This window comes from Panthera leo, chromosome C2 (genome assembly GCF_018350215.1).
Source record: "Panthera leo isolate Ple1 chromosome C2, P.leo_Ple1_pat1.1, whole genome shotgun sequence".
Taxonomy (NCBI): Eukaryota; Metazoa; Chordata; class Mammalia; order Carnivora; family Felidae; genus Panthera; species Panthera leo.
The window spans coordinates 76,761,017-76,780,347 of record NC_056687.1 but is presented as its reverse complement, the minus strand read 5'-3'; the positions used below and the strand labels follow the sequence as shown (position 1 = coordinate 76,780,347).

Here is a 19,331-nt window from a genome sequence, read left to right as displayed (position 1 = left end):
ACTGATCCCATTAGGACCCTCTAATTGAAGAAAATAGGATTTTAATATTTTTTAATAATGCCATTGCTTTATCATGAATATGAAATAATAAGATACACTTAAGCTGTCAGTGCAGCATGAAAAGGAGTAGTTATTACTTTACTACAAATTAAACTTGAGAAAGAACAGGTCAGAAGACAGAATAAATTCCTAACTTACCAATGCTAGAAGGTCTTTGGAAATCAAAATTTTTATTCAGTAGAGCCAGCAATAGTTCTTCGTGGTTTGCATCTTCTTTATCTGGAAACAACTCATTTCCTGTAATAATCATCCCAATGTAATGAAGCCTCCATTTTCGATCTGTGTCACCGAAAGCACTTTTAATTAAATACATTTTATAGCTAACTATCAATGCATATACTCACCAAAAAAAGCACTGTGGACAAAGGTGTGTAACCCAAAAAGAGGAGCTGTTTCAAAAATCATTGAATGTATAGGAGCAAAGAGAGATTATGAGAGAGGGAGAGAGAAGAGGAGAGACAGTATGTCTGAAAGGTGACACCCTAAAATTTACCTGCTAAATTTGGGTAGTAGGTAAATTTGGGTAGTAGAATCGCAGGTAAATTTCTTATTTTTTATCTGTGTTGTTGAAATTTTCTACTCTTGTGTTTAATATGAAAAATATAAAAGTTATTTTTTTAAGTTTATTTATTTATTTTGAGAGAAAGAGGAAGAAAGAGAGGGCAGGGGAGGGGCAGAGAGAGACAGAAAGAGAATCCCAAGCAGGCTCCATGCTGTCAGTGCAGAGCCTGATGGGGGCTTGAACTCACAAACTGTGAGATCATGACCTGAGCCGAGATCACGAGTTGGATCCTTAACCAACTGAGCCACCCAGGTGCCCCAAAAATTTTTTAAAGAAAAAAATAAACAATATTTGATTTTAAGATTCTATGTGCTATGTATGCACATTTAAATATGAGCCATTTTGTGTTCTGGAGATTGCCTTTAAACCATTCAAGGAAATATTATGGAAAAGGTGATATGAAATCTCTTTCTCCACGTTGACATCTTTCCATCTTTGCCAATTTACCTCCCAGCCCATTCATTGATCAGATGCTCAACTCTTTCAACACCTTAAAAGCAAAATATCACCCAATTTTTGTAAATATTTTTATTCTGGAGTAGAAATCAGGATAATAACCTTTACTCAAGCTATAAGACATGAAGACTCAACAAGATATCTATCAACAAGTAATGCAATTGAAGTAACAACTAGTATATTATGAACAAAATGAACTTTTGTGATGTGGCCTGAAAAGCCAAGCTTTTATCCAGAACTTCTGTGGGATCATGCTCCCACTTGCTAGCTCCTCATTCTAGCTGACAGCTTGAACAGAAGCTAGATTCATTTAGTCTGAAGTTTAGAAGTGAGAATATTGTGGTTTTAGCTACAGAAATGGCCCATAATTTAACTATATTATTCTGTTTAATCATCTGTCTTTTTTGTGTCTACAAAATGTTAATTGATTAACTCAAACAATTAAGAGGTTAATAAAACGAATGAGAGAGACTTGATGAAGAAGCAAATGGATGACGTGGGAGAGGTGACAGCATCATTTCTACATTGACCAAACATAGTTTATGGATGCTCAGCTCTTCAATTTCCTTTACTTCATAAACATAGAAATTATCTGTAACATTTTTTTCTACTGATTAATTAAAACATTAATACAGTATCAATGGAAATTTGCTTAACATCAATTATACGAAGACCCTCAGAGATAGTTTAGTTTAAGATGTGACCATGCAATAACGTCATTGTTATTACAGTTGTTCATCAAAATGTTAAATTACAATCTACAATCTTTAAAATATTTTTCTTAGAAAAAGAAATAGGGTACATATTATAGCCAGATGACAATGACTACTTATTTTAGAACTGTGATAAGAGAAACCAATTCATTGCCTTAAACTTAGAGAATGTATAAGACCAGAAGGAGGTAACAAGGAAAGTGTAGAGCTGAAGCTTTTAGGAACTTAATTACTAATCCACTTCTGCATATTTAAGTGGGACATTTTTCACAAAAGAAATTGAATCAATTTGCCTCTCTTTACTACTTTTGTTTCCAGTGGTTACACTTGCATAACTCTCCTCAGAAATTCTTGTCAGTACCTTTAAAGACAACCATGGTTTACAGGAATCCCTGAAGAAAAAGTTTTTTCAAGAAATTTTTTAAAAATATTTTTTGTATTTCTAAAGTTAAGATATTGTCTTAGAAATATAATTGAAAATAAGTCTTTTTTCTTTTTTTCATTTTTAGTTTTAAAACAGATACAGCTTTAAAAGAAAACAATTACACATACTTTTAATATGCTTTTGACTTTGAACTAAAAGTTAGTATGACAAGGGAAATGCTTGAATAAAAAATACCTGAGTGTAGGTGAACCCTTAGCACAAAGGATGACAAAGTTATCCAGACATGACAGAGTGAAGGCTTTTGCAAATACACAGATAATACTGGTTCATTGCTACTTAAGATACTGAATTTTTTTTAATTTTTTTAATACTTATTCATTTTTGAGAGACAGAGAGAGAGCATGAGCAGGGGAACGGCAAAGAGAGAGGGAGACACAGAATCCAAAAATGGCTCCAGGCTCAGAGCTGTCAGCACAGAGCCCAATGCGGGGCTGGAACTAATGAACCATGAGATCAAGACCTGACCCAAAGTTGGGTGCTTCAATGACTGAGCCACCCAGGCACCCTTTAAAGATACTGAATCTTAAAGGTTTCATTGTCTCCTCACTTTTCACTCAAATTTGAAGCTTCTCACTACATATAGACAAGAAATTTTACCAGAAAGAAATCTGGAAGTCCCCAAAATGATAAAATACAAAACAATAAATTTTCCAGTATTCTTGGTCTTGATATTCACTCTTCATCATTTTGTGGCAGGCAGTTTGCCCCATGTCAGGTTTATCTATTGAACCATGCATTTCTATAGCTCCAACCAAATGACAGCTGGCAGATTGTGTCATTTGTCTTGGACATTGTCTAACACAGAAAGAGCGGGATGGTAACCCCCAAAAATGCTTATTTGAACAATGTGTTCAAGGACATAAGTCAAACCTTTGGCTGCTTTGAAATACGTGTATATATAGAGAGACTCACTCTAATCATAGACAATTTAGATCAGAAAATAACCCTACTAGTAACGTAATCTTCTCTGTTTATATACAATAAAATAAATCCAAGGGAGTACCAGAGAGAAAAACCTTTCCAATATGCTGCCAGTGATATATGCATATCACTGTGTGGTATTCTGGGGTCAGAGGTGTTATTTAACTTTAACCTAGCAAAATACTTTAGAGTTCGATTTTTCTGTATTCCACATCCACATGAAATCAGAAGTTACATTTACCACCAACATCCTAATTTTGCAAAGTCCTCAGTGAATGGTCTCATTTTTCCTCATTTACATTGTGTTAAGAACATTGAAAATACCATCATTTCACAGGAAGAACAAAGGAGGCCTATCATGTGCAATGATTTTGATTGGCCAAAGACTAAATGTGAGCTATGGATAAAATCCAGACTCTTTTGATTCCCAACCTTATATCTAGGTCTCTAAGACAACTTATTTTTCATGGGAAAATCCCAATAAATAAATAACAAGGATTTATACAATTTTATTTTCACTGCCAAAAGAACTGCTCTCTCATTGACTTTTAAAACCACATTGGAAGCAACATGGTCTAGTAAAATTGAATTTGATCCCAAAGGGAGAAACTTGATCCCTCTTCTCAACCAAGTATCATGTAAATAAAATGTATTCTATCCTGTTTTGGTTCCCCTATGTAAGACAAAGTTAAAGGCTCTTTCCTTCCCAGCAAGGAGTTCAGTTAGACAATAGATAATCTCAAAATTTCAAGCTGGAAGGAAAATTAGAGAGCACTATTTTAAATTACTATTTTCCAAACATAAAGAAATATATAAAAGTTTCAGTGAGGTTGTTTGCCTAATAAATCAACATTAAATTTAGCCCTACTGATTCTCAGATGAAGAGCTATTTCCAGTACAAAATGCATTGAAAATTTTAAAGAAAGATCAATACAATTTACAATATTACAAGAGCAAAAATTTATTTTCTCCAACTTCTTCATGGTACAAATTTTAGATGTCATAGATTAAATTATTTCATTTAATATAAGTACTCTATGTTAGAAATCTGATAAATACAGTCAATGCATAATGTGGATTTAGCATCTTCTTCCTGAAAATACTATGTAGATTTCCCCATGCATTATTATTTCCAAATCTCTGCAAACACAAATTTCCATCCTAATGTGTTTTTATCTAAGTCATTCTCCTTTCATTAGTAACTTACTTATAATCTCATAGGTTAAAAATATTATTTTGCTTTCCCCAGATACACTTTAAAATATGCACATATTAAAACATAAAATAAAATATGCACATATTAGGTAATTGATTGTATTACTACTTACACGTTCACTATCTTTGGTCATAGAACAGAAGTGAGAAAAAAGGTGCCCCGTGATTAGATAAAAAATTAGGTGTAGTCAAAATAAATTTAGTACAATGTTGGTTAAAATTAATTTACTTGAGAAGAACAGCATCACGGATTACATGTAATTTAAAACAGCAACTTCTGAAAAGATGTTTGATGATTAATAATACTAATGCCTTAACACATTATTTTGATAATGGCAGAGAAATCAAGGCAATGCAAACAGAAAGATAAGGATTATTTACCCATCTGTAGGATTTTAGATTCATGTGTACATACCTTGGGTAAGATATGGCCGTCCATGCACCAATTCGAAAAATATCATTACAGATAACAAAGTTAGGAGTCCAAAGCAAAGAGTGGTTGAAAGGATCTTGTTCATGTTAAAAAATCTTCTTTGTGCTAGCAGAGAAACTGACTATCCAGGTCAAGATGAATACTTCAGTGGCTCTGGAATGCTGCAGAGATCACTTTTAAAAGGTGGCAAGTGTGCTTCAACTACAGATGATCTGGACAAAGAAAAAAAACTTATAAAATGTAATGCATTCTGTCAACATGATTCACTACTTGGAGAAGTGACAGGTTTGCTACTCAGTCAATGACAGGAAGAACCCAATCGATATATCTCATAGCTGCCCATTTCACTAAAAGCAGGCATTCCTATGCATGCCCATGCACTTCAGACACAGGCACAAGCATAGAGCGAAAATTGGCAATTGAACCTGTTGTTTCAATTTTCATAACAATCAAATGGGAACAATGACTTTCATTTGACCAAATTAGAGCCCCCCCACCCTTCTTTCCCCCCACCCCCCCACCCCAGGTCTCCCTGATAGCCCATGTTATTTGCAACCATCACTTCATTTTTAACCAACCAAATAGATTTGAGTTGGGAAGAGCTCAAATTGGAAATGAATCATAATGGGAACATTAATGTCTTACTGCACTAAAGAAGGATGGTTTCATTTTGCTGCAACCAGCACTTCTAAAGATTAAAGCTAAATCTAATTAATTCAAAGTTGGCAAATGTCCCGTCAATTACACTCTTTAATACTTGCTTTAATTGTAATGGTTTTCTTTTTAAGTCGAAGTCTTTCAGTACATCCACAATTCCAGTTTTATGGCTCCAAAGATGTGCTAATGACCTCTGGCCTTGACACTTACTTCTTCTGTCAAGAGAACTCTAGATGCATTAGCTCTAAAACTGACTCCGTTCCCTATGCACAAATGGCAGCATGAGATGATGTGAAAGAAGGCAATGGCCCATCTTTTCACTAACCCATTGCCTTAATAAATTCCCTAAATAAAGTCTCAACTACTTAGTTTGATATTCAGCCTTGTTTTTCTTTCACAGGCTCATTTCCACCAAATGTCTGGGCACCAGTCACAGTAAGTTTTCAATCCCTGAACACACTTCGCACTTCCTCACTTCAGAGTTTGCTGACAAATTTCTATCTACCTGGACTCCTTCATTCCACTGCCATTTTACCTGTTCATTCCTTAAGTATCCGATCAAATGCCACCAGCTCTATTCAGTCTTTTGGGTCTGTCTCTCTCTTTTGCTTTCAGACATAGATTTTGGTTTTTTGTTTGTTTTGTTTGTTTTGTTTTGTTTTGTTTTGTTTTTACCTCCTTTGGACTTTCATAAGACTTTTTAGATATCTATCATCACTCCAAATCCATTCTTCATTTCATTACAGTTACATCTTTTGTGTCTGCCTCCACTATTAAATTGTGACTACTTTGAGAGCAGTTATGGTCATAGATGTTTCTGTCCTGATTTGCAAATATTGGAGTGATTCAAAGGAAAAATAAGTGAAAACATATTTCATTTGTGAGTAAACAGCAACTGAAATATATGGAAATTTAAAGGCAAAATTGGATAATGCTCTTAAACTTTATATCTAGGTATAAAGCTAAGTGACAGAATACAATACTTGCAGCTCCTTAAGTTTCTATTCTCTCTTTAGCCTAAAAATTCAAGAACAATGTCTTTGAAACTTGATCCTTAAAGTTTTTCATACCATAGTGTTTCAAAACCTGTCATTCAAATATACCTTGATGCCATTTACCATTATTTATTTACTAGGTTATTTGGATTAGCTTTTTAAGCTCTAATTTAAAAAAAAAAAAGTACATCAGTATAGAAAACGTAAAATCAGTATTACTTAATGGACAAAAAAATATACAACTATGATGAAAAATAGTATAATTGCAAGAAATTATTACAGAAAAGAATAAAGAGGCACCTGCAAGGCTCAGTCAGTTAAGCATCCGACTCTTGGTTTCAGTTCAAGTCATGATCTCATGGTTCGTGGGTTCAAGCCCATCAAGCTCTGTGCTGACAGTGTGGAGCCTGCTTGGGATTCTCTGTTTCCTTCTCTCCCTGCCTCTCTCTCTCTCTCTCTCTCTCTCTCCAAAAATAAATAAATAAATATTTTTTTAAAAAAAGAAAAGAGTAAAAAAATATACAATATACTGATAATAAACCTGATCATTCCTATATAATATATTGATAATAAATTTCATAATCCAAAATGAAGACCCGACAATAAATAACAAATGAAATGGCAAGTTAAATATGAGTCAATATTAAAGACATGTTCAGTTCATGGTTCCTTAATTTAAAAAAATGTTTTTAAATGTAAATAAAATTTTTGGATTTTTAAAAATTTTGATGTTAAACAGCAGGTCAAGGAACCCCAATTCCTATGGGGTTTGCCTACTTAAAAGAGGCAAATTAACTGCCTTCTCTGATAAGGTTGGGTACTGATGACTCATTTCTAAACAAAATGTTATGTATTACTTTTGTTCTACAAACATTTGTTTCGGGAAATCCGAGGCAATCTCCTGAATCTTCTGTCATATTTTAGCTGATGTTGGCAAAGTGATGAAAAATAAGTGACTTATCCATGACCCTTCCATCTACTTTGGGGAAAAAGCTCACAAAGACCAAAATATTTTACTAAATTCTTTTTGTGATTATATATATATATATATGTGTGTGTGTGTGTGTGTATATATATATATATATATATATATATATAGTGTATAATCTAATTAATTGTTCAAATAAAAACAAATTTTCACTAGTGATTGTATTAAACAAATAAATGAAGTTAGATTATTTGTTTCTGGAGCTGTTAGTATATACACAATAATAATACATAACAAGGTTATTGTTGCCACTTACTGAGTAATCACCCCATGACAGGCCCTATTCTAAACGTTTCACATATAGTATCTTATTTAATTCCTACATCAGTCCCTCAAAAATTATAAAGTTGTTTTGATTTTTCACCTTTTACAACAAAGGAAAAGTTATGGAGCCAAAAGGAAACCTAAATCCACTGCAGAGCCCCACTCTTAACCCACATTGTCTCTTGTCCTCAATTAGGAAAACAGAAATGTAAAATGATCGGTTGTTCCAATAAGAGAGATCCCAATTTTAAGGGACACTTACAACATCTTGCTTCAAATTTTCAAGAGCAATTTTATTTTGATCAATTAGTCTGTATTTCAGTTATAGCTTCTAAATAACATTTCAATTCTGTCAATGAAGACATTGTCGAATTATATTATAATTTATAGATAACTCTAAGAATCATTTACATCTTAACTATTTCTCATAATGAGCGACAGGAAAAGCACAGATAATCAAGGTCCATATGGTGACTCAAACACATTTGAATAATTACTTTCTGACTCTATTAAACAATTGGGCTTTTTTTCCAGTAAGTAAAAAATTTAAGCAATTTTATTTGGACTTCCCTCTGACCCTGTGATTTCTTAGTAGAATTTTTTTAATGTTTTCTTTTTTTTTTTTTTAACTTTTATTTATTTTTGAGAAACAGAGAGAGACAGAGCTCAAGCAAGGGAGGGGCAGAGAGTGAGGGAGACACAGAATCTGAAGAAGGCTCCAGGCTCCGAGCTGTCAGCACAGAGACTGACACAGATCTGGAACCCATGAACTGTAGATCATGACCTGAGCCAAAGTCATATGCTTAACCGACTATGCCACCCAGGAGCCCCTCTTAGTAGAATTTTTAACACGAAGTTAAATGAGTGGAAAAAAAGCAGCAGACAAAAAGGAGAAGGCAAAAGTAGAAGCTCTGGCATTCTGGCAAGAGTGTGCATGGATTTTTTTTTTTTTCATTTAAAAGAGTTCAGAAAGTCTTTATTTTTTCAGAATAAAGTAAAAATGTTTATTCAAATACCTTGGCAACTTTTAAAATTGGGTTGTCTTTATATTACAATATTATTAACTTATTACCATTATTAATTTATTATTCTTATTATAATAAATTATTTAGGATTATATATTAAGAGTTCTTTATGTTGTGGATGTCAGTCCCTTATCCAATATATAATTTGCAAATATATTTCCTCTTTCTGTGGATTGTTTTTTCACTTTCTTGATAATGTCCTTTGAAGCACAGTTTTTATTTGGATAAAGCCCAGTTTGTTTATTTTTTCTGTGTGTGTGTGTGTGTGTGTGTGTGTGTGTGTGTGTATTTTTAGTATATTTAAGAAAATGTGGCCTAATCCAAAGTCACGAAGACTCATGCCCATGTTTTCTTTTAGAGTTTTATGGTTTTAGCTCTAAAATGTAGGCCTTTGACCCCATTTTGCTTTAAATTTTGTATATGGTATGAGGTAGGGGTTCAACTTTATTCTTTTATATATATAGATACCTAGTTGTCCCAGCACCATTTGTTGATATGTGGTTTTATTTATCGTCTCTCAATTTTATTCTATTGATCGGTTTTTCTAACCTTAAATCACCACGATACTATCTTTTTTTTTGGTAAGATTTTATTTTTAAATAATCTCTACACCCAACGTGGGGCTCAAACTTACAACCCTGAGATCAAGAGTTGTATGCTTTAACCAACTGAGTCAGCCAGGTGCCCCCACATATTAGTTTGTTTAATGTAGCTTTGTAGTAAGTTTCGAAATGAAGAAGTGTGAGATTTCCAACTGTGTCCTTTTTCTGGATCTCTTTCATTTTCACATAAATTTTAGAATTAGCTTGCCAATTTCTATAAAAAGGGCAATTGGGATTTTGATAAGAATTACATTGAATTGGTGGATCAATTTGAGAAATTTCACCATTTTTAAAATATTAAGTCTTCCATATGGTCTCTCTGACTGTTGAGGTCTTTCATGTCTTTCAAAGCTGTCTTGTAGTTTTCAGGGAACACGTCTTACACTAATTTTGTTCAATTTACTCCTAAATGTTTTCTCTTCTTGATGCTATAATAAATGGAATTGTTTTCTTAATTTAACTTTCACATTGTTCATTGCCAGGGTATGAAAATACAATTGATTTTTGTACATTGATCTTGTTTTTTGAAACCTTCCTGACTTCATTTATTAGCTTTAACCTTTTGTTTGTTTTTGTTTTTGTTTTTTTTAAGATTCCTTATATATAGAAGATCATGTCATCCTTAAATATAGTTTTATTCTCTCCTGTCCACTCTAGGTTGCTTTTATTTCTTTTTTGTGTCAATCGTTCTGGCTATAGCCTCCAGAGCAATGTTTAGTAGAAATGGTGAGAGTAGACCTACTTACCTTGTTCCTGATCTGAGGGAGGATGGATTTCAAACTTTTACCTTAAGTACAATATTATTTCTAGATGTTTTTTTGCAGATGCCCTTTACAAGATTAAGGAAATTCCTTCAATTCGTAGCTTGTTGAATATTTTTATTATAAAAGGGTATTGGATTTTGTCAATTTTTTTTCCTCATTTATTGAGATGATCATGTGATTTTGTCCTTTATGCATGATGTATTGCACTGATTGACTTATAAGTTAAATAAACCTTGTATTTCTGGGATAAATCCCATTTTGTGTATGATCCTTAGTAAATGTTACTAGATTCAGTTTGCTAGTATTTTATTGAAAGCTTTTGCATCTGTATTTATAAGGGATATTGTTCTGTAATTTTCTTGTTATTTCATTGTCTAGCTTTGGTATCAGGATAATACTGGCATCATAGAATCAACTGATTCTCTCCTCTTTTATTTTTTGAAGAGTTTGTAAGGATTGGTATTTATTCTCCTTTAAATGTTTTGTAGAATTTAACAGTGAAATCATTTGGTTTTTGCCTTTTATTTGTGGGAAGTTATTGAAGTACTAATTCAATCTTATTTGTATAGGTCTATTCTACTTGATTTTATTTTGGTAGTTTGTGTCTTCCTAGGAATTTGTCCATTTCATGTAGATAATCTAATTTTTGGCATATAATTGTTCATAGTATTCCTTTATACACCTTTTAAATTTTTTTTAATGTTTATTATTTATTTTTGAGAGAGATAGAGTACAAGCAGGAGAGGGGCAGAGAGAGAGGGAGACACAGAATCTAAAGCAGGTTCCAGGCTCCGAGCTGCCAGCACAGAGCCCAACGTGGGGCTCAAACCCATGAGCCATGAGATCATGACGTGAGCCAAAGTCAGACACCCAACTGACTGAACCCCTCAGGCGCCCCATATACACCATTTTATTTCCATAGGTTTGCAGTAATATCCCCAAGCTGTTAAATGTGATTATTTATCTTTTAATATAGAAATAAAACATTGAGATTTTGTCGCTTCTTTATTAAGAAGAACTATGAGATATAGAGACATCTCTGGCAGAATCCAGGGGAAAGTAATAGTAATAAAACATACACACCTAACATTGAACACCGGCAAGAAGTAACATCCAGAAAGGGCTTTAAACCAATAGACAGGCAAGGCAGCAGAAATTTCCAGAATAGATACACTGTAATATGGGAGCTTAATGTTTTTAAGTAGCACTTTTGATAACTGTTGAAAAGCATGGAAGGTGTCTGAGTAGAAGTAAATAGGGGACTAGATTCTGGTCAGACTGAGGACTTAAAATCAAGGGTCAAATATATGGTTCTTTCCTTATAGCACATGATGCAAAACAAAACATCATTCAAAAATGTAAGTGAGGTAAATCACTGGGCAAGAAATCATACAAAACACAGTCTACGGAAATAGAAAGAGAAAAAACTGGATTAAAAAATCCAGTGTAAGAAAAAAGATTCTCTAAGCCTATAAATGAAAGCAGTAGGAAACCAGACTCTTAGAATTGAGACCAGAGGAAGCAACTGTCAAGAAAAGGGTTTGGGCCTCAGTTTAAAAGGTAGACTCCTTGGCCATCAGGGGTCCTGGGCTATGACAAATGTCTCTAACCTCACCTTCTTCCTTCAGCTACCATGGAGATGGTAGTTGTAAAGATGGTTTATCAGTTGTAAAGTGGTCCATTGGCCACTATCATTTAAATAAACCTTTCTCTCTCTTATCTTAACAACAAATAAACTTTACTAGACTATTCACAACTTCCAACTACTTCCCTAGTAATCCATCAAGGCCAAACTTCTGGAAATAATTTCCTTCCTCTGGTTCTTTCCCACATATTTACTTCAGTCTGTTTCAATCTTGCTTCTACCCTCCTGTTCCCAGCTCCACGAAATCACCCTTTCCAAGAACATCAATGCTGCCAAACCCAAGAGCCGTTTCTGGATGTCCTCTCCCTGTGTATCTTTTTCAGAATCTTCTTGGTTGACCACAGCCTTCTCATTGAAAAACTCCCTGGTTTTCTCCTACTTTCCTAGTCATTCCTTTTCAGTTTCTTTTAACATTTCCTCCTCCTGTGACTTTTGAAAGATGAACTTTGTCAGGGTTTTGTTCTAGATTCTCTTTCCTTATCATGCTTCAATCTCTCCTATGAAATGCATAACTTTAATCACTACCTACATGCCCGTGACTCCAAAATGTATACCTCTCTCCTTACCTCTCTTTTGAGTACCATACCTGGATTTTTTACAAGGTTCTCAACCATGTCCAAAAGCAAGCCCCTCATTTTCACTCCAATGTTTCATGTCTCTTCTAATGTTCACTAACTAAGCAGCATGGCGTTTACCCAGTTATTCATTCGAGAACCCCATTGCTCTCCCTTCCTCCCCGTCTTTTTCAGCAAATTGCAAAGTTCTGTCATTAAACCACTTAAGTATTTTTCATATCTTTCCATATCTGTCTTTGTTGGCACCTCCCTAGACTAGGAAGCGATCATCTCATTCCTACACTACTAAAATACCATTAATACTAAGTCTCCTTGTACCACTCTTGCTCCCCTTTAATCCATTTCCCACAAAGATTTTAATCTTTGGAAATGCAAATACCAGTCTGTAATATTGATACTTAAAACCTTTCAACCCTTTTTTGTTACACTTAGGATAAAAATTGAATGTCATGACATAGTCTATAAAGTCCTGCATTATCTGCCTTTACTTACACCTTCAATTTGTCCAGACTCTTCTTTCCCTTACCATAGTTCAGCCACTATGATCTTTTAGTTCTTCAGAAATGTCAAGCTACTTTTGCTACAAGGACTTTGTACCTTCAGGGAGGCACACTTCCTTCTCCCCACTTACATACACACACACACACACACACACACACACACACACACTCCATTTTAAGCCTCAGTTAAAATTGTCACTTCCTCAGAAAAATCTCTCTGATTTTTCCCCACTAGGTAGTTCTGCCTGTCATAGCCTTTCACTGTATATTTCCTGACTAGCCCATGTTTCAACTCTAAAGAAATTACTATGTATGTTTTTGTGCAGTCTGTCCTTATTGCCATGTTTTTAACCATATCCTCAGCAACCACAAAAGGTCTGGGTACATAAAAATCCCCAGCAAAATGTCTAATGATTAAACAAATGAATAAGTAAGTAGAATAAGAGTCCGTTTGTAGTTCTGTTTGTGCTTGGGTGCCTCCCATTAGTTTGACTACTTCAAATCAACCTACTAAAGGAAAGAAGGCTCCTGACTATTCTAGACACAGAATATTTCAAGGAAGATGGAAGGACAAAATGTTTCCAAAACAAGGCAGGGCTGAGATTTCCAAAATCAGAGTCTCAGTGCTCAGAGGAAAAGAGGGCAAAAGAGGGCAAAGACTGTCATACTTCTGTTGTTGTTGTTTTTCTCCCAAATAGAGGAAGTAGGTGGCATTGAGCAAGTGAGGTGAAGGGGAACCAAACATGACTTTGATTTAATAGGCAAGTTAACTCATATGTGAACACCTCAATGTTTGTATAGGTCATGCAATGAAGTAATGATGCTTGCTATGCTTGAGAAAGAAAGTCAATATCTATGAGAAAGAACAGTGTTGAAGCCAAGAGATGTCAGAAAAGGAAACTGTCAGGCATCCTGCAGATTCATTTAAGATCTGAATCAAGGCTCTTCCAGAGGAGGATGGGAGAAAAGAACATTTTTCTAGGAGAATCTCTTCAAATGTAACTTCTGTGCCTTTTCTCCTTGTGTGTGACTCTTGGATTTGAACTGCAGATTGAAGGTTTGTCCCTTAGTAGCATCTAACTCATAAAGGTATACATCTGTGTTTGGCCACATTCCTGACTTTACTCTTGTTAGGAACTAATTTTGGGTTTCCTGTTCGCTCCTCGCTGTCCCTGATTTCAGCTTTCTCCTTTCTCGTACTCTGAGAGCTGGTTAGAGCTTGCCTCACTATGTAGTGGAGATAGGAGAATACTTTCAAGAGACCATTCTTTTGTTCACACAATTCCCATTGTCTAGAAGATACTTATCCTTCATTATTCTACTTGGGAAACTCATTAAAAAAGAAAAAGTCTGAGGCCCAAGATTATATTTTCCAATTAAGAATTCCTCCATCTTCTTAGGGCAGAATTAATTGCTTCTTCTTCTGTATACTGAAAGCATAATACAACTTGCATTATGTCACTTATTGCATTCTGTTTGTTACTAAGTAGGTCTGTGTGTCTAGAGTCTCTCTCTAAATCTGAGTTGCTTGAGCATCGGGATAATAATTACTTTATTGCTCCTTGTAACATATACCTTCTAGCTTGTGGTAGGGGTTAAATGAAAAAAATAGATGGAAATATTTAGCATGGGTCCTGGAACACAGTTTGCGATTGCAAATGCAAATGCATTGCAAATGCTGATTAAAGGGAATAGTAATTCCACCATTGATTATCCTAATTTAAATAGTCTCTACCAAGAAAATTAATTTTAAGAAAACATTATCATAATAATGCACATAAGGAAATATTTACATTGACATCTAGCCAGGCAAAATGTTCTTTGGTCACCTAGTTTAAAAAAAAAAAAGTTGACACCTTCTGCCTCTCAATGTAACATTGGTACTTCCAAGCTCTGGGCTTCAGGCTCTCATGTAAAATGTTGAGGTTAATTACATCCGTGATCTCTTCTCCTTGAATATTCTGTGGCAATATTCTGCTGCACACTTTCTCATAACCTATAGTTCTTTATTTATAGCATGTATAACCATCATTATGTTTTTAAGAAAAAAAGGTAATTCAAGATGATTTTTGTATATTTGCACACCCAACATAGTATCTAGCATGATAATAGATCTCACAAAAAATCCATTGATGAATTATGAAAAAGTCACTGCTTTAACTCAGAATGACTACTCTTTTTCCTCAGTAAATCTATTTTTTGTGTGCATTCGAGTGTATCACTTCCTTTTCTTTCATTTATAGTAGTGACTTCCTGCTTACCCACAATATATAACCTTTCTCTCCTGGATTGAGCCATCTCCTCTTTTTTTAGGTGAATTCCAGCAAGTCATTTTGGGTGGCCAAACATATTTATGAATTTACATAAGCCTTAGTCAAACCAGCAGGAGAATTTGTCTCATTCTAGCTGATGGCCTGAACATTTGAGTGGAAAACAACAAAGTAATTCAAACATCCTTGGCTTTGCATAATCCATTTTGCTCAGTCCTAGATGATTCACAATGCTACCTTACCCTCCACAAATTTCCTTTCATTTCTCACCACAATATATTTCAAGATTTCACTCTGAGAAACCTTCAATGTTATTAATACATTAAATAATGAATGAAGATAGATATTGAACAATTCAGTTTTATTAACTAAATTCTTGGTGATATTAATACATTTACAGAACTTCAGTCCATAGAGCAGTGCTTTAGGGAGAAGATGCTATTATCATAATGAGATTTCTTCCTCTGACACAAACCATTAGGTGGAGTCAATATTTATGAAGCTTTTATCCTGACTTGTGTAATTTGTAACTCCTGCCTGGGTATGACTTTTCAGCTCAGTTGTTCTTAAGTCCATTAACTACTATAACAAGATGAACTCAGATTTATTGCCACTACTAGGAGCTTTGCGAAGAGGTGTGGGTTGAGAGGAAAAAAGAGTCCTTGGAAATCAGAAGACACAGAAACAATCAATTTTGTTGGCTGCTGAGATTCAGCTCCATAGATAGTTTTAGTATAAGATACCTCCATCAGGCACAACTTACATCCCTTGAACAGATATCCATTCCCTGGAATTTAAGAGGGAAGAATTTAAGACAAGATTTGGATAGTAGTATCTAGGAACACATTCCTTAAAAATAAACAAGCAAACAAACAAACCTCACAGTTAATAACCAAGTACCTGTTTATCCCAAATATTATTACTGTCAGTGAGCTAAGTGATATGAGGGATACAGTCATTCAAGAAGCTTTGTTCCATAATGGAAAGGGCCCATCAATAAGATTCATAATACCTAAATTCAATCTATGATGCACTACTCATGAATGTCATGACAATTGGCGAGTCCCAATTTCTTTTTCTTTTTCCACATCCAGCATTCTTTTTAGTACTTCAGGCTGATGATACCTCTCAGTACTTCAGTGAGCAGTTGCCTATGGAGTATTATGTACATGACCTAGACCCACACCCAAGCCATTATAGTTCTAATTTTCACTGTAGCAAGACATAGACTAGGATGCACACACTTGTTTAGATGCAGGTTGGTACCGGATCCTTCACTGGAAAAGGATGTATTGAAGAAGAAAGACATGACTGATGGCTTTAAAAGGAAATCTAGGGGTGCCTGGGTGGCTCAGTTGGTTAAACATCCAAATTCAGCTCACGTCATGATCTCACGGCTCATGGGTTTGAGCCCCATGTTGGCTCTGTGCTGGCAGTTCAGAACCTGGAGCCTGCTTTGGATTCTGTGTCTCCCTCTCTCTCTGCCCCTCTTCCATTATTATTCTCTAGTTGCCCACAGTGGTAACTTGTTTGATACCATACTGTTTTGGTTTTCTTTCTTTCCCAGCCTCACTGGGTATGGTATCCTCACCAGATATCTTCTGATAAATCTGCCCCAATAAACTACTTGCATTTGAAACCTTGTCTCAAGGTATACCTCAGCAGAAATAAAGTTAAGAAAACCACTGACACAATGTGAATATAATATTTCACACTTCATTTTAACCTCAATATAGAAATTTGCCAAACATAAGGTATGTTTATCGCATTTATCTTTTCCCTCACTTACCTTGTAAGAAAAAGAACTACAATGCTTTCCAAACATAAAGAGTACAAGTTAACTTCAGAGATAAAATTAACCTACTCACTGATTTCACTGTTTGTAAATTAGACGTAATGATGATGGAACCCTAGCACATTTTACATTTTGCAAACCATCTATTTGTCATGTATTTTGTTAGTTTATATCTATTCTTGTTTTACCCCCCAAAAACTTAAGTCAGAAATATCAACAGCAACCAGTTTCCATATTAGCTTCAGAAATTGCCCAAAGCATCATAGAGATATTGATAATAATACAGAAGGTGTGCCTGGGGGTTCTTCAGCTGCTTGAGCACTGGTCTCCACTGGTAAGGAGGGGAAATTTTCATGCTTGAGGTTGCTGCAGATTTCCTATTAACTAATTACCTAAAGAAGCTCTGGTTCACCTCTGGAAGACCTTTCTTCCTCAGCACATGAGGGATGGGCTGCTGACAGGAAGCAGAGTGCACCCCACATAATTAAACGAAGGAGAGATTCCTAGGAATTACGTGACTAGAAAGAATCAGCTATCTCTGCTCCTCAGTTTAATTAGCTAATGAATGCCTGGACAGGCACTAAGTCACTTTACTGATGCAGAATTCTGTTCCTACCACTCTGTGTGAATACAGAATTAAATTCTTGGAACCTGAGCTTCCTTTGAATCCTTCGCTTGACTTTGAAGGTGCTCCATGGACTGGCCTCAACCTACTTCTACAGTCCCCTCACTGACTACAGTTCCATATGCCCTCCATGCTTTTTTTTTTTAAAGTTTATTTCTTTATTTGGAAAGAGAGTGAGTGAGCATGAGCAGGGGAGGGGCAGAGAGAGAGGGAGAGAGAGAATCACAACCAGGCTCCATGCTTAGCACAGAGCTTGATTCAGGCTTGATCTCATGAACTGTGAGATCATGACCTGAGCTGAGATCCAAAGTCAAACGCTCAAAAGACAAAGCCACCCAGGTACCACATGCCATCCATATTTCTAATACACTGTGTTTTAGCTCAAGTTTTCAAAAAGAAACCCTGAGACAAAATTACATGCTGATGCTTTACTGGAGGTTACTAAAGGGTGGCGGAATATGCCACTTCATGATATTCCATTTTGACATAAGGATTATTTAGAGCTAAAAGACACTTGAAAAACAACAGGTGCAAGAGGGATGCTGTGACTCCTCCTCCTACCTGAAAGCAGGAGATAAAACCCTGAATGGAAGATATCCTTTGGATATCAGGAGAAAACAAACATTCTTATCACTGAGATAAATCTATAAAAACAAACCTTGTTAAACTAACACTTATCTTTCTAATCACTTCTCTACCCAATTAACTACCCTAAGCCCAAGCCCATCTGTGTTGTCATATTTTCACAATTTACCACTCGTTGCCCAATTCAGTGTAGATAAGCACTCAAATCTAACTGCTTCTTTGAGTCTTCATTTACTTATGAGGGCTGTCTCTCATGCAAAACTTATGTCAAATACATTTTTTGCTTTTCTCCTATTAATCTGTCTATGCTGATTACATCTCAGTCACAGTCAAAAACCCTGAGAGGGTTAGAGGTACCATTTTGCTTCCCCTACAGCACAAAGAATCACAAGATGAAAAAGAAAAGCAAGGCATGGAAAGCAGGGAACCAAACACAGGATAATGTGTTTCTGTGCTTGCTATAGTTTCACCTGAACACATGTGTTTAATTGCTGAGACCTGCTGGATAAATCTAGACTGACATTGGGGAGTCACTGCACCTTAAAACAGTCCATAGTGAATTGGAAGGGCAAGGAGATTCTCTGTTGCCTCCATCTCATCTCTTGCATCTTTGGTCTATCCCATAGAGGGCTAACACCCCTGCACTCACTCGCAGTTTCTATTATTTCCCTCTCTGCCCCAAGGCATCCAGTCGGGATGCTAGAACCTCCTCAACTTCATTGCACCAATAAGCCATTGCACTGGTCTATCCTTGCCTATCAGTACATTATGTAGGTTCTTCTTTTGTTTTTGTTGTGGTTGGATGAACAGAAAGATTTGGGGCCTCATCACCATGGTGATATCAAGAGCTATTGCTAAAATGTCTATGGCTTAGAAGGAAAGCAAGTGCTAGGCCAGGGATAGAAGCAGAGCTGAGCCACGTGGGTGTGTTCCAAGTGGCAGGGCAGCTGGCAATACAATACGGACCTAACTGTGGAACCCCCTCTTGTACAGGGCTACACTAAAAATGTGAAGCCTCTAAGTTACTTAATTAAAGGGTCTCAGTAGTATTACCAGTTGCTGTAAATGTTGGCTCTAAAATTCGGGGGGACCAACATGTACAATATTGTTTTCTCTTATGTAGAAGTTGCAAAGGGCAACATCAGATTTATTACTTTAAACCAGAGTTTCTCAATCTTGGTATTACTAAGATTTGGGGTTAGAGAATTCCCTAATTGTGAGGGGGCTTTCCTGTGC

General features: G+C 35.5%; 1 protein-coding gene across 1 annotated transcript in view; it reads right to left on the bottom strand.

Moving 5' to 3' along the window:
* Positions 1-4,909, bottom strand: part of UTS2B (urotensin 2B) — a 29,861-nt gene extending 24,952 nt beyond the window's left edge. The window contains exons 1-2 of the mRNA XM_042954363.1: positions 4,788-4,909; positions 199-297 (exon numbers count right to left, since the gene is read on the bottom strand). Of these exons, the coding sequence (XP_042810297.1) occupies positions 199-297; positions 4,788-4,890 (202 nt within the window). The 5' untranslated portion in view covers positions 4,891-4,909. The remainder of the gene's footprint in view (positions 1-198; positions 298-4,787) is intronic.
* Between the last annotated feature and the right edge of the window lie 14,422 nt (positions 4,910-19,331).